Below are 16,154 nucleotides of genomic sequence, written 5' to 3' on the forward strand. Positions count from 1 at the left end.
GGGAAGTTTTATTGCCATAAAACTAAGCAAATTTGGGATTATTAAACACTGAATTTGACTTCGAGATTTCTTTTTTTTAATATGCTTTATTGTTTATGCTATTACAGTTATCTCAATTTCTTTTCCCTTTGTTCCCCTCCACCCAGTGACACCCCTTTCTCCACTTGTATCCTCACATAGTCCATGCCCATTGGTTGTGCATATAATTCTTCTCAACATCTTCCTGCCTACTCCACTTCCTCCTACTATGTTTCTTAATTCCTGCATCATCTCCCTCCCTTTCCCCCCTTCCCTCTCCCACCAAATGTTCTCCATACCTATAATTCTCTCCCCACTCTCATTGCCTACTTAGTCTGCCTTCATTTCAATTCCCTAACTTCTGTCATTGGTTGTTGTGATACAGTTTTCATTTTAATATTCATAGTTTTGATCCTCGTTCTCCTAAACAAGTCCCTTTAACATTTCATATAACAGTGGTCTGGATCTGATGAACTCCTTCAGTTTCACTTTGTCCTGGAAGCACTCTCTCTGCCCTTCTATTCTGAAGGACAGCTTCGCTGGATAGAGTAATCGTGGTTGTAAGTTTTTGCTTTTCATTACTTTGAATGTTTCTTGCCAGTCCCTTCTTGCCTGCAACGTTTCTTTTGAGAAATCAGCTGATAGTCTAATTGCGACCCCTTTGTACATAATTCTCTTATTCTCTCTTTCTGCTTTTAAGATTCTCTCTTTATCTTCGATTTTTGACATTTTGATTCTAATGTGTCTTGGTGTGGTTCTCCCTGGGTCCAGTTGTTTTGGAACTCTCTGTGCTTCCTGGACCTGTAAGTCTATTTCCTTCCCCAATTTAAGGAAGTTCTGCTTCATTATTTACTCACATAATTTTTCAAGTTCTAATTCTTCTTCTTCACCTTCTGGCAGCCCTATGATTCAGATCTTGGCTCGCTTATAGCTGTCCGATGAGTTTCTGAGCCTCTCCTCATTTCCCTCACTTCTCATTCCTTTTTCTGCACTGGTTGACTGTTTGTTCCTTCCCAATGTTCTGATTTGTGGATTTGATCCCTGGTTTTCTTTCCCTCACCACTAGTTTCATATGTGTTTTTGTTCACTTCAGCAGAACTAGCCTTCATTCCTTCCCCCTCTTGTTTAAGATCTGCTGTTAGGTCTGTAAGTATTTTTATAACCAAAGCTCTGAACTGAGCCTCAGAAAGATTTCCTATCTGCTGAGCCATTAGATTAGATATTTGCTTTCTGGTCACTTGCATCATTGGGATCTCTGTCATGATCTGTGCCATCCTGACAGTTTGGGAGCAGGGTGAGAAGGATGAAGGGACTAAGCAAAGAAAAAAACAGGCTCATGGACACAGACAGCAGTATGGTGATTGCCAGAGGGAAGCAGGTATTGGGATAAAGGAGACAATAAATGGTGATGAAAAGAGACTTGAGTTGGGGTGGTAAACTCCCGATACAATGTACACATGTTGTATGTAGAATTGTATACCTGAAACCTATATTATTTTATTAACCAATGTTGCCTTAGTAAATTCAATAAAAATAAATAAACAAAATTAAATAAAGTAAAGTAAAATGAAAGTAACAGTGTCTCATAGTTTTTTAATGAGGTTCAAATATATTTACTTTTAAAGCACTTAGAGCTATGCTCAAATATTAAGTTTTTATTTAAGTGCTGATTTTTACCATATTTCAGTTTCGGACCCCACAGAATGACTCATTTAAAGCAAACATGATTATTTTGCACTGTTATTTTCTATTTGCTCAACTTACATCTGAGATATTATTCACTTCAACTGTTCCAACCATCCCAATGAAATGAATTTCTAATTTATATTTTTGTAACCAATTATTTCTCACAAAAGTACCCAATTTTTAGTGTCCAAAGTAGTCTTGTAGTGCCTTGATTATTTTTTTTCCCCTAGCTAGTGTAGCTCAGATTTTCAGTCCTGTTTCTGTCCCCGCTGCTCCTCTTGTACAGCCTAATTACTGCACTCTGTGTGTGTTTTATAATTCACTTTTATATTGAAGTGGGGAGGTATGAATCTATGATCAGTGAAAACAGTGATAAATGAGATGTGTTAAGCCTAGTTTGCTTACACATTTTCAATGCTTGTCTTTTTTTATTTCTTCAGATTTTAAGGCTGATTTAACTTTGGACTGTATAAGAAATCAGAAGAATTACAGAGATGAACAAAACAAATGGTGATTTAACTTGGCACCAACAAACTCTGTATTCTCTCAACACATCCTTCATTTGGAAGCCCAGAATCGCCTTTTTCTAAAACTCAGTAAATCCAAATTTGAATTCTGAAACTATTATAAATTGATGTTAAACTTATTAAGAGATTTATGTATTTGGATGGCCTTTGAAGGGATTTCATACTCAAATTATTACACAGAATTGGCAATGAATATTTCTGATTAGTGCCAAAATTAAGAAAAAGCCTTGCCTATAATCCAATTGAATAGAAAATTCCTTTAGAACCTTAAATTTTGTACTTATTATTTTTTCCATTAGATATTTGATAGTTATGTTTCCTTTATAATTTTCTAACACAAAAATCTTATTATTACTGAGTGGTTGTTACTTACAGGGTTCAGTAAAAATCAGATTCTTTACCTACTTTCATTTAGTCATATATTCAGTATAAACAATGCTTGAGATTTAATTTATAATATTTTATTAAGCAGATCATATTCTAATGCTAATCATAAAAATTTTTAATCTGACAGACTCATAAATCAGTTTGGCCCATAAAACCAAATCAGTTTTCTTCTTAGAAGCATTTGAGAGAAATGATTTATATTAATAGAAAACATATAATTAATAAATTAATTAACTTATTGTTTATAATGGAAGGACATCTGTTTTAATTTCAACTATATGTTTGAAAAAACTTAGTAACTATGTGTCCAAAAATAGATAAGTGGTAATATAAAGTGTTGATCATCACTCAAATTAATATAATACACCTCTAAAATGGCAAATGTTGACATTGTATGGCAACATAGAATAGGTCTGGACACACTGCAGTGTAAAGGACAAGGAGAATACAAAACTCCTTGGCACAGTGCCATGCATTCAATGCACCGCTTGGGCTTTGCTGTGAGTCTTCATGAATATCTGGGTTTCACAGTTTTCTGGGTACACGTTCGATTTCAGCAATACAGTGACAGCTTGCCTGGCTGTGAGGAATTGAAAACCTCCTTCCTTCCTTCTCCTGGTAACTCCAGTCCCTAGGATGTGCACATACAAATTCCTCCTGCTATTCCTGGGAATCACCAGAGAGCACAATGTCTCACTAAACTCTGAAGACAGGTCAACTCATAATTTTATGCTCTAAGCTCGGTATATCAGTTTGCTTTTGCTGTTGTCAGCATTTTTAAAACAGATAAAAGTTCAATTCTTTTCTCTCATTTCCTAAGCTTCTAATATGGTATACATACATTGTGTTTTGTCCTTCTTCATCCATAAGTTACAGTGAGTAAAGTCAGTTATTGATGTTAATAGTTGGCTCTCAGTATCTCAGAAGACCCTAGAGAAAACAGGAAGTTCTCTAATGATGCTTTCCTTAGAGTACCTTTGTTGAATGGCTCTACCTGTTGGAGAGAGTTTGCAGTACTTCTTTTTGTTATCAGACACAATGTGTTAGGGACAAGCTAAGCAAGGCCCTAGAACTATCTAGAAAATTTCCTGGGAATTTGATTTAGAGATAAAACCACTTTTAGTTGCATTGTGAGGAGCTTAATAGAGAGGTGTTCTGGATTCCCAACATTCCAGGGTGTCTTGTTAAAGCGACGGCAGTCATTGGGAAGGAATGAGATGTTAAAAACTAGAAGAGAGAAATATGGGAAGATTCCAATTAAGCTATGGACATAGAACCCTAAATTCTATTGAGCCATTTTTGCTAGTAAAAGTAGCCGTTCCACTCACTTCCTTCCACTCACTGCTTTCTGAGGTTAACCTTGTTTGTGTTTTTTGTTTGTTTTTGTTTTTTTGAGAACCTGGCATAATGCCCTCCCTTAAGGGGATTCTAGATCAAGTTAACAGAAGCCTAACTTGCATCCTAAAAGCAAAGGGTCACGTATCCTCAATCATTTCCAGACTTGAGCCAGTTTATAGATCTGAAATCTCTTTAAAGTTGGGGCAGAGGGGACAAATCTCTTATGGAAGGACTCAGATAAAGTGGAAAAGTTTATGTAGTTAATCTTTTCTCACTTTTCATCAGAAAGGTTTATGAACATTTACCTGGGTGTCTGTGCATTGAAGAAAGAGAAATAACCAGACTTTTGTAGGGTTATTGGTTCCTGGTTCTGAACTGGCATGAATTTTAAGAGACCCAGAATATTATTGTATTCCACTATGGAGTTTTGGCTTAGGTTGGCCTCACACACAGTGCATCCAGTGAGTTTCTGAACCAATTACACACGTGGTCAATCCTCCAGTTCTGACATGTATAAGTGGAATATATGTACTCAACAACTGGCTGAATCCTCACATTGGTTCAATGGCCTGTGGGAGGTTTTAATTTATTGATTCAATTTGTTCTCCCAAGTCTTCCCTCAACATCAGTTCCATTTAGCCTCATACAATAAGTCTCTGATCTTGAGCACTTGTAATAGAGTCTCTTGGTTTCCAAGTATGGAGAGGTTGTCATAAAAAAAGAGATGGCCCAAGACTGGCTTTCTTTTTTAAAAAAAGTGATGAATTTTATTTCCATTTTTCCTTATCTTTCTACGCAGCATGACCTAAGAAGTCCAGAACCCAGTACAGCTTGGGTTGACATTGAGTAGAAAAAACTATAAGAAAGACACTGTGAGAATAAAACGGATTTGGTTAAGTCAGAGATATGGAAAAATGTGAATCCTGCCAGGACTGCCACGCCCTTCTGTCCCTGTCCTGATCCTGGCTGGAGTGTGTATCTTCTGTCTCCTACAGACACCTGAGCAAGCTTTCTCTTAAAGGCAATTGTCAATAACTCTTGCAGAAAGATCATTGCTATAGCAATGGTGGAAGCTGAGATACTGTGTAAGGAACCTGTGGGTGCTTTCTTTTTTTTTTTTTTTAATGTGTTTTATTGATTAAAATATTACATTTGTGCCAATTTCCCTTCCCTCTGCTCCCCTCCACCCGGTGGCCCCCCTCCCTCCAGTTGTCCCCCCCTTTTAGATTATGTCCATTAGTTGTGCATACAGCTCCTCCCAACCTCTCTCCGTCTATTCCATTCCCTCCTACCATGATCCCCAATTCCTATATCATCTCCCTCCCTCTCCCCACTCCCCCTCCCTGTTAACCTCCCCCCAATATGCTTCCCGTACCCACAGTTCCTTTTCCACTCTCGTTGCCTGTTTAGTTTGCCTTTGTTTCATCTCCCTAGCTTCTGTTTTTTAAACCAGTCCCTTTAACATCTCATATAACAGTGGTTTGGATCTAATGAACTCTTTCAGTTTTATTTTGTCCTGGAAACACTTTCTCTGTCCTTCTATTCTGAATGACAATTTCGCTGGATAGAGTATTCGTGGTTGTAGGTTTTGGATTTTCATTACTTTGAATATTTCTTGCCAGTCCCTTCTTGCTTGTAGGGTCTCCCTTGAGAAGTCAGCTGATAGTCTAATTGGGACCCCTTTGTACATAATTCTTTTCTTCTCTCTTGCTGCTTTTAAGATTCTCTCTTTATCTTTAATTTTTGACATTTTGATTATAATGTGTCTTGGAGTGGTTCTCCCTGGGTCCAGTCTCTTGGGAACTCTCCTTGCTTCCTGGACCTGCAAGTCTATTCCCTTCCCCAAGTCTGGGAAGTTCTCCTTTATTATATTTTCACTCAATTTTTCAAGTTCTAGTTCATCTTCCTCACTCTCTGGCAAACCAATGATTCTTATGTTGGGCCTTTTATAGCTGTCCCAGAGGTTTCTGATCCTCTCATCATTGCTTCCCATTTCCTCTCGCTGCATTGGTTGACTGCTTGTTCCTTCTCCATATTCCAGTTTGTTGAAATGAACTCTGGATTTTTTTTCCTCACCATCTGTCTCGTATGTGGTTTTGTTCCTTTCGTTATGAATGTTTTTCGCTTCTTTCTTATCTTTTTCCTGCTCTTTTGTGAATTCTGTAAGCCACCTGATAACAATGGCCCAGAACTGAGCCTCTGACAGGTTTCTTATCTGTTCATCTGTCAGGTTCTCCATCTGTTGCCTGGTGAGTTGTGTCACCGGGATTTCTATAGTTGTCTGCCTCATTTTGACAGATGCGTTTTGTTTTCTTGGGCTGGCTATAGGGGGCAGGGGGCAGTGCCTGCGTACGCGTCACAAATCAGCGACCGGCGCCTGTCTGCGACCTATTTCGCAGCCCTGTGGCGCTTTCTTTGGGGGCGGGGGTCCAAGATGGATTCACACAGTTATTCAGCTAGGAGACCGGGATCCGTCCTCCCGCCCCCCTGGGCCTCACTGTTCAAGGCGATGCGGTGGCTGCTTTCCCCAGTGCTGGGGTCGCGCACTGCCAGGGGCTTGACTGCTGCCGGGATTTTTCGCCGCCCCGCCGCTGTCTCAGGTGCGACCGCAAACAGCACTGCCCTCTTTAACTCTTACCTGCCCAAATGGCACCGCTGGTTTATAACTTCATATGTTGGGCTTCCGTGTAGTTTTATTTTCTGGAATTTCTAGTTATCCTTTGTTTTGAAGTAGTTGTATTCCTCTCTAGTTGTAGAGGGAGACCTAGCGTGTCCGTCTAAGCCTCCATCTTGGCCGGAAGTCCTGTGGGTGCTTTCTTCATCTTTGTCCTCTTTGGCCCCACAATTAGCACCCATGCTTTCAGCAAACACTCCATTGGTCCAATTACTAAGCATCCTTGGCTTAGTTTTCTCTAGTTTTGGTCTTTTTGTCCATCACATTCTTCTCTTGAGCAGTCTATGGAGGTCCTTCTTTCCTCAATGGTTGCTATCTTGGCTCTCATCTCTTCTCCTTCACTAACTTCCATCTTTTCAATTTGTCATAACTTCACATTGGATTCCACTCCCTCAGAGCTTCATTTACTCTCATCATTGGACCTCTCTGCCACCAGGTATTATCCACCTAGTTATTAACCAGCGCCATTCTCACTGATCAGTTTTCTCGTGTCCCACCAATGGTCTTATATCCTCTGCCTTCAGAGTCTTCTTGAGCACTGGATTCTACTAATTCCTCATGTATTCTTTGTTCATATTTGTAATTAACTTTATCATCTTTGTAGCAAGAGTCTTCTCTGACACTAATCTTAGCTTCCCTCACCTTTCCTCTGGCTTACTCTCATCACTGTTTCTCTCTGACACATTTAGACACAAGATACTGTTCCCAAATAGACCACAATTTGTCTCTGAACCCTACCTCTTCTCCTACCACCCATGTTTTTAGGATATTATCTTCTCACCAAATTTAGTCCTCTCTGATGACCTCACTGATTCATTTGCCTTTTATCTGCTACCACCAATCTCTCCACCATCCTCACCTTCGCTTACCTCTGACTCAAGTTGACTCTGGCGCAAACAGGGCATCACAACTTGACGAACACTGTTTCAGAGAGTTTATCTCTAGATATTTCCTATTGACTACTCTCTAATTTCCCAGTACTTATGTGATTGCCTGTTTCAACCATTTTCTGGTGTCTGGTGTCTGGCAAAGACTTGTCTTATCTCTCTTGCTCACACTGTTCTCTTCATACATCAGAGGTCTCTCCCTAGGAAGACTTTACAGCTAAGCCTATGGATTCTAGTAACTTCTATCTCCTCAGGACTGTAGTCTAAGAACTCCTGGATATGCATGTCAAAAGATGGATTTCTGAATTTGTGAGAGAAAGAAAATAAGGAGAGATCACTTTCAAAATATCTATGGCAAGACTACCAAGCAAATTCTTTCAAGACCGCCCTAGAATCACATGAGCAGAAAACAATACCCCTATATTCTTCTGTGAACTAAATGCAAACCAGAGCACCTGTGCAGTCATCAGTGGTGTCTGAATTCCAAGACCTTTGTAGACTAGTTGTAGACTAGTTGTAGCCTGTCCCCTCTGCACTGCAAGTCCTTGGTGATTATTGTCCCTGGAAGTATTTCTGTATTTTCAAGTAGTTTAGTTTGACAATCAGTCTAACAAATATTCGTATGGATTTATAAACACTCTTGTGCCCCCCCCAATGAAAAAATATTTTTGCTGAGATGTAATGCCAATATACCATAATATAAACTCCTTATTCATTAGTGTATATGCATGTCCAAATCAACATGTATAAGGTGATTTGTCGTGCTATAATAAGGAGTTCATGAAAACTTGTAGGAATATAATCATCGTGGAAAATTAGCATAAACATCACAATAAGTTTGTTTCTGAAACTCTTATTTATTCAGATAAACTCCTTTGGTATTTATATGATTCTCATTTGATATAAGTCATCCAAACAGACAAATACTTAGTTTTTCCCTTATCACTAAATGACCCACCAATTACCCCTCCTTTGTCTGAGTCTCTGTTCTTTTGAACCCTATCTCCCAAGCTGCCTATCATCATTTTACTCCTGAGATCTCTTACAGAAAACTTAATACAACAAATATTTTTATTATTTATTATGTGGCAGGTCCTTTAAAGGCACTTAAAATATAAAAAGCTTAAAATGGAAAATATATTAAGCCCTCATGTAATTTACAGTCAAGTGAAGGAGGAGAACGTTAATCAAATGTGGACTCAAAGACTGATGTATGTAAGACCAACAATGTGGTAAGTGCTGGGGAAGGAATATAGTGTTGGGAGATTTGACCTTGCCTTGGACCTCAAGGACGTGTTCTTAAAATTTGAGCCAAGATATAAATAAAGTTTGGAAGTTAACTTGATGGAGGTGAGAGGAAAGAGAAGCCAAGTCTAGGAAACTTCTGCTAAAAGAATGAGGTGAAATAGAGTATGCGTTTCTAAAATTAGTCTCAAGCGATTGTGGTGCTGAGAGTTTGGGTAAGTTTGAAGTAGGAAAAGACTGAATAAGTAAGCAGGGTTAGACCTGACAGGGATTTCTAGGCCATGTTATGGAGTTTGGTGTTATGCTGAGAAAGGTACTAAAGTGTTTCTTAAAAAGGAGGGTTTTATTTTCAGTATATATTTAAAACATTACTTAGGTTTCATAGCAGAGAATGATTGAAATAGAGCAAGACTAAACACAACCTTGTTATTGCCATTATTTAATACTTTAGTATCTTTGTCTTAAGATCATACAAGGGGTGATAGAGAGAAGAGGACAAATTTGAGAGTGATTAGAAAACCGGGAACACTTGGTGATGTGAGAGGGAGAGTGGAGGGCAGCCTCAAGCGATGTGTGAGCGAGAGGGTGAGGACGGGATGACAACTGCTTCACGGGTTGCTTAGTTTTCTTGCATGGCATGCCATCTGTTAAAATATGGTGTACTGGAAGATGATTCCTTTTGTGAAGGAAGTTAATGAGTTATTTTTACATGTTGAGTTTATAGTATCTTTGAGATTTTAGATTTGATGTGTTAAATAGGTGGTATGATATATATGGCTCTGGTAATCTGGGCTAGATATATAAATTTCATATACATTACTTCACAGATGGTAATTGAAACTGAGAATGAAAGAGATTAGCTAAGAGTATTGTAGAGGGAAGGAGTAGAGAAAATAAAGACTAAAGTTCCAAAAATACAGGCTAAATGAGACTGATGGTTGAATTAACTGCATTGATAATTCCGAAGAAAAAATGTATTCAGCATATATACTCATTTTATATAACATTTTTTTATAGCACCCTTTTCACACCTATGAGAAATAGTACTATAATGATGAGTCATACATGAACACACACAGAGATTTCAAGGCCATAAGTAACCCTCTGGACTATTCTATGTCATGAGTTCAAACTTCATGTGTTTTCCAGTCAGAGAAATGGAGACTGATTTGCTACTGAGTGGATTACAATGGACAAATCCATTGCTTACTGTCTTCACATTTTGTTCCAGTTACATGAATACAAGACACCTGGGCACATTTCATACTCCGAGTCTGTAGTTTTATTTTCTTCTATTGAAAACCTGTATAAAGAAAGCCAATGGTATCTTTACATCAGCCTAGAAAATATGCATATATCCAGAGACTAAGAGGAACTCAGTACATATTTTCCAATTATTGAATAAAAATATGATTATTAAAAAAATTTAAACAATATACAACAGTATGGAAGGTAAAGTAATTCTTCCCACCTCAGTTTTATTTCTCAAAACCCCTCTCCAGAGAATTTAATAGTTAACAAATATCAGTTAGTTTAAAATGCATCTGGGTAATGTTAGAATGTTACCTTTGATTTTCTAATTAAAAATTATTTGACACTGTAAGAAGTGAACAGAAATTTACATTTTGTGAATTAAATTTGTATGCTTACATGAGATTTTACAATAACCAATTGCTTCCGTAGATAAAATAATAAAATAAAAGGCGGCAAGTTCTCTTTCACACATAACTCTTGTGAGTGGATGAAGTGAAATTTGTTTTGTTTCTCGACTTTCTGTGTAGAGCATCTCATGTGGATATTTATCAGATTATAAAAGTGGGGAAATTTATACCTGTTCACTCAGTTCAAGTCCAATAACATCAGACAACATTTTCTTTTCTTTTTTAAAATATATTTTATTACGTTGTTATAGTAGTTCCAATTTTTTTCCCCTTTGCTCCCCTCTGCCCAGTACTCCCCTTCCCATCAGCAATTCCACCCTCCTTAGTTCATGTCCATGGGTCATGCATATAAGTTCTTTGCTTCACCCTTTTCTATATTATTCTTAACTTCCCTGTCTACTTTGCACTAACCAATTATGCTTCTTAATATCTGCACTATATCCCAATTCCTGCCCCTCCCCTCTCCCAGCTGATAATCCTCCAAATGATCCCCATACCTATGATTCTGTTCCTATTCTGGTTTGCTTAGTTGGATTTTGTTTTTATTGTTTAGACTCAGTTGTTGATAGTTGTGAGTTTGTTGTCATTTTAGTGTTCATGGTTTTGATCTTCTTTTTCTTAAGTAAGTCCCTTTGACATTTTATATAATAATGGCTTGATGATAATGAACTCCTTTAGCTTCACCTTGTCTGGGAAGCACTTCATCTGCCCTTCCATTCTAAATGATAGCTTTGCTGGATAGAGTAATCTTGGTTGTAGGTTGCTTTTCATCAAATTGAATACTGCTTGCCAGTCCCTTCCTGCCTGCAAAGTGTCTTCTGAGAAATCATCTGATAGTCCTATAGGCACCCTCCGGTAGGCAACTCTCTGCCTCTCTCTTGCTGTCCCCAGTACTCTGTCTTTATCTTTCACCTTTGGCATCTCAGTCATGATGTGTCCTGATGTGGTCCCCTCTGGGTCCAGCTTGCCCTGGACCCTCCATGCTTCCAAGACCTGTATGTCCATCACCATCGCAAAATTTGGGAAGTTTTTCTCATTTTTTTAAATTCTTGCTTCCTCATTCTGCACTGGTCGACTGTTTTTCTCTTCCTTATGTTCCAAAAAATTGATTTGAACTCCAGTTTCCTTCCCTTCACCATTGCTTTTGTGTGGATTTTCCTTCATTTCACTTAGCATAGCCTTCACTTCTTCTCTTATGTGTTTGCCAGACTCAGCATATCTGTCAAGCCTGTGAGCTTCTTTATCACCAGTGTTTTGAATTCTGTGTCTGTTAGGTTGTCTATCTTCTCATCTGTTATGTTCACTATCTCCTCGTCACTTAGTTTTCCCACTGGAACCTTGACCCATTTCCCCTTTTGGTCCATACTTTTCACTCTCCTCATTCTGACAGGCTCTTGTGTCTGTTTGCTTTCACATCACAGGAGAGCTGTTGCTCCTGTTACATTTAAGGGGCAGAGCCTTAGGGATTTGTCAGTACAGGGCGACCTGTTTCACCAAGTTGTGGTGGGGGAGGGGTCTCAGAGGGAACAATGCTGCCTGTCCAGCATTCTCCCCTTTTCCAGGCACCTCTCCCACTTCTGCACCGGAATGGTGCCCCTCTAGCTGCTGCCCTGGCCATCGTTCCCAGAGTGGGTGGGTCTGCAGACATTCTAGGACTGTGAAGGCCCTTTAAACAAGCAGACTCTGCTGAGAGACCAGCAGTTTCTGCCTCCACTCCAACCCCCACTGGTTTGCACAGTCAGAAGCAATGGGGCTTGATTTCCTCTGGTGCTGGGACCATGAACTTCGAGGTCTGGTGAGGAGCTGGAAATGGTCCCCAGGTGTCTCTCTTGACTTTTTAAAACGTGTGACTGTGCTTTCTGTGGGCCTGCTGTTGCTGCCGCCGCTGCTGCTGGCACTACCACACTGCATCCTCTATGCCCCGGCTTCGCCCCTCCTATCTGTCTGGATGAGTATTTCTTCTTTATATCTTTGTTTGCTGGACTTCCATGCAGTTTGATTTTCTGGAACCTCTGGTTGTCTCTAGTTTTGAGGTAGTTGTATTCCTTCTTAGTTGTGGAGGGCTTGGCTGGAAGTCCCAATATTTTCTTATCACACAGAAAAATCACAGTAAAGCTAAAAATACAGTAAACTTACATATAGGGGTCAAAAGAGTTGTTGTTTACTCAGGTCCATGATTTTTCCCTTAGTTGGAATATTCAAGCCAATCCAATAAGAGTCTAAATAATTTAGATGCAGCTATAGGAAACTCTAAAAGAAATAAGAAATGTTATATGAAACAACTGAGTAATTCTTATTCATAGGAGAAAGATATCTTGAGTGAATTTTCTATGTGCTTGGAACTGTACCAGAAGCTGGGAGTGAGCAGATGACTAATAGATCATTGTAGAAGGACAAAGTACTGCAATGCAATGTGATGATCGCTAAGGGAGAATTATGTACAATAGTAGTAGATACTAAGGCTGTGGAGTCAGACTGCTTAGTCTGAGTCCTAGCTCTGCTATTTATCCTTGTGCACTTTAGCACAGCTATTAAATCTTTTTACTTCTGTTTACCCCAATCTCTAAAACTCAGGTTATAATAGTACCTATTTCAAGGAACTATTATTTTTTATTGAATAATATTATTAAACTGCCTGGTACATAATAAATACTCATTATTTAAATGCTAGTGAGTATTACTAAAAACAGGTATGAAACAATGTATAGAAGCAAGAGAATACACAGAAAAAAATAAAGAAAGCAGTATCTGACCTGATGTAGTGACTATCGTTTTTTAATATCTCTTATTTCTATAATAATATAACCCCTGAACTATAATAAGTAGCCAAACATAATAAAGGCTATCTTTCCCAGCTTCCTTTTTGGCTCAGGGTGACAATGTGACTGACTTGACTTCTGATTAATGGAAGAGAATAAAATACTGAAATTCTAATTAAGCCTTTAAAGGGCAGGGACATATCCTTTCATTCATCATTTACTTCTTTCCATAATAACACATGGGTATTCTAGATGGACTAATAATTATTTTGGGAGGGGGGTCATTTTATCTTTAACTTCTGTGAAAGCTGGAGAAGTATTTGCCTGAAGATTATTTTATTTCTTGGAGTAATTATTTTTCTGTAATATATATTTTATCTGACTTTCACTTGTCCTTTTTTGGAGAGGTTTGGAATGGAAATATCTATGCATAAGTCCTATGCTGACTCTTATTATATTTTTATTTATCCCTGAAAGGAGACAATTATATCTAACCCATTCATTTGTTAATGAATACTGTGATGAGGTGTAACCTGAACTGGAAAAAAGAAGTTTCCATTAAAATATGCTGTTTCAGTCTACTGTTCTCCAGAACCCAGCTTGCTGACTGCCCAGGAGACATGTGTTTTCTGCTTTTCAGTGTTCTTCCCTTTGATGGTGAGCAGCAAATAGATGAGGTTCTTAGTCAAGTCTTTCATTGCAGTTTCTCCATGCACTGATCTATTGTTAGTTCATTACAGAGCCTGCTTCTCCTTTCTTGTCTTAAAATTGACCTCTAGGAGAAGAAAAAATGTCTCTTTCAGTTCTTAATCCATCATTTGGTTCATATGTGAACCAGTTTGAACTGCATCTGACAAAGAATCTTACAGTTTAGTATTTGGGATTATACTGGTTACACTGAAGATAGTTTACTTCTCTTTTTGTTTTTCTTATTGTTGTAGATTTCTGTGAAACTCATTTTTTTACACTCTCTGAAGTTTCAATAGCTGGCTTGTTGTAAATCACCCAGAGAGCTGTTGCTCAGCCAGGATTGTAAAGCATTCATTGGGTTTTCAGAAACAGCCATTGCCATGGTTTGTGACTCCAATTTATGGATAGTCGTGCTGAGAATCCTCATTTGATGTTTGCCAGTTAATGACTATCTTGTTCTTATTAAGTAGAAGATTTAGTGTTCAACATTGTGCAGCAAAATTTCAATTTGAATTAAGCCAGAGTTAACAAAATATTAGTTCTCCTCAAGGAAAAACAATTTTTTTTTAAAGGAGTAGCTGTCTCCTCTCCCCTATGCATTTTTTTAAATTAATTTTTAAACAAGGTTACTTTATCTTTTATTTTATTTATCTGTTTTTAGAGAGAGGGGAAAGGAGAAAGAGTGGGAGAGAAACATCACTGTGTGGTTGCCTCTCACCTGCCCCCAACTGGAAACCTGGTGTGCAAGCTAGTCATGTGCCCTGACTGGGAATTGAACCAGCGACACTTGGTTCGCAGGCCAATGCTCAATCCACTGAGCCACAGCAGCCAGCGTGGAAAAATAAAATCTTAATGTGAAGGACTGAGCTGTATTTTCTTTCTCCCAACATCATTCTTAATTTTAACACACTGTGTAAGCACTGCAACAAACATGGGAGATGCAATACTTTATCTTACCTTTTAAAGTGGAATCTGGTAAAAAGTGGAGGGTCCCTTGTGAAGAATAATTCTTTCTATCCTTTCTAAAAAGAAGCCTAAAATAATCATATAGGCCAATGGTCCATGCAACCAATATTTTGTAGTTAATAGCAATGAGGATTAAAAACATTATAGAAACTTCCACATTTGTAGCACAAGGAATGCATTGTGATTGTGAACGATGCTATAATCTCTAAGTTTCCTATCTCACCATATCAATGAAGTCTTGAATCACCATGAGCTGTGAATTTTTCATGGCACAGTAATTTTTACTTTCATTCCAAGATTTCTTATATTTAACAACCCAGTAACATTTCCCCCCATGTAACTTCCAATCTTTGAAGGGGCATGATTTATGCGCAGTAGAAGAGTTGGAAGAAACTGGGAGAAAAAAAGGGTAAGTAATTAGAAGAAACTTGGAACTATATCCTTAATATTGTATGATTATAATAAATTGCAATTGTTATTGTTAATTTAATATTGATTACAATATTACATGATAAAAACTTCTAAGACTCTGTTAAATAATGGTTCAAGCATTTTTTGTTTTTTGACAAAAGTACATGCTTTTCTCAGGGTGGATTTGGAAAAAATAAAGATTAATAGACTTGCAATCATGTGTATACTTATTCATTTATTACTTATTTATTCATTTATCTTCTTAGAAACATATCATGTTCTCTACCAGCTAAGCAATACATAAGACACTAGGATAGAACAATGAACATCACATCCAAGCCACAGGGAGATAAAATTTTACAGAAAAATTAGAAATGAGAGATTTTAATTAGTGGTTCAACAATGAAGCAGATGTTTTGGTAGTTTTATATCACAGTTAAATACATTTTCTTGGGCAAAATTTATGTATTGGAGAATAAAGAAAAGCAGGTAGATTTTGGAGGGAGCTGATACTTGAAAGGGAGGGCAAGGCAAAAATTTCTCATTTTTATAAACTTTAGCCTAGACATATTAATACTGGTACCATGTAGAATGAATAAAATTTCAGTAGATAATCTGCATTTTTTTGTAGCCTGAATAACCAAAGAACAGAATTTGGAGCAACCGTAGAAATTGAAAATGAAAAGTGAATCCCATAAAAGGGAAAACACGGGCTGTGCACCAAATCCTGTGTATAAAATTTTTCTAGGTTCCTACATGTGAAAACTAGATTACAGCTAAGGACAAAAGAACTGAATTGAGATTTGAGCTGCTGCCCCAAAAGTAGAAATTTAAATTTGAATCTAACTATACAAAGTACCTGATAAAGTAGAAAAGTCAACACCTTTTGGAGAAATATATCAGAA

General features: G+C 37.9%; 1 protein-coding gene across 1 annotated transcript in view; it reads right to left on the bottom strand.

The window, feature by feature from the left end:
* CLECL1 (C-type lectin like 1) overlaps positions 1–16,154 on the bottom strand; it is a 32,912-nt gene that overhangs the window by 10,944 nt on the left and 5,814 nt on the right. Inside the window, 4 exon segments of the mRNA XM_090275098.1 lie at positions 7,500–7,551; positions 12,560–12,603; positions 12,605–12,673; positions 15,062–15,231. Coding sequence (XP_090131224.1) covers positions 7,500–7,551; positions 12,560–12,603; positions 12,605–12,673; positions 15,062–15,231 — 335 coding nt within the window.

This window comes from Furipterus horrens, unplaced genomic scaffold (assembly GCF_987537825.1).
Source record: "Furipterus horrens unplaced genomic scaffold, mFurHor1.1.pri manual_scaffold_4, whole genome shotgun sequence".
NCBI classification, from domain to species: domain Eukaryota; kingdom Metazoa; phylum Chordata; class Mammalia; order Chiroptera; family Furipteridae; genus Furipterus; species Furipterus horrens.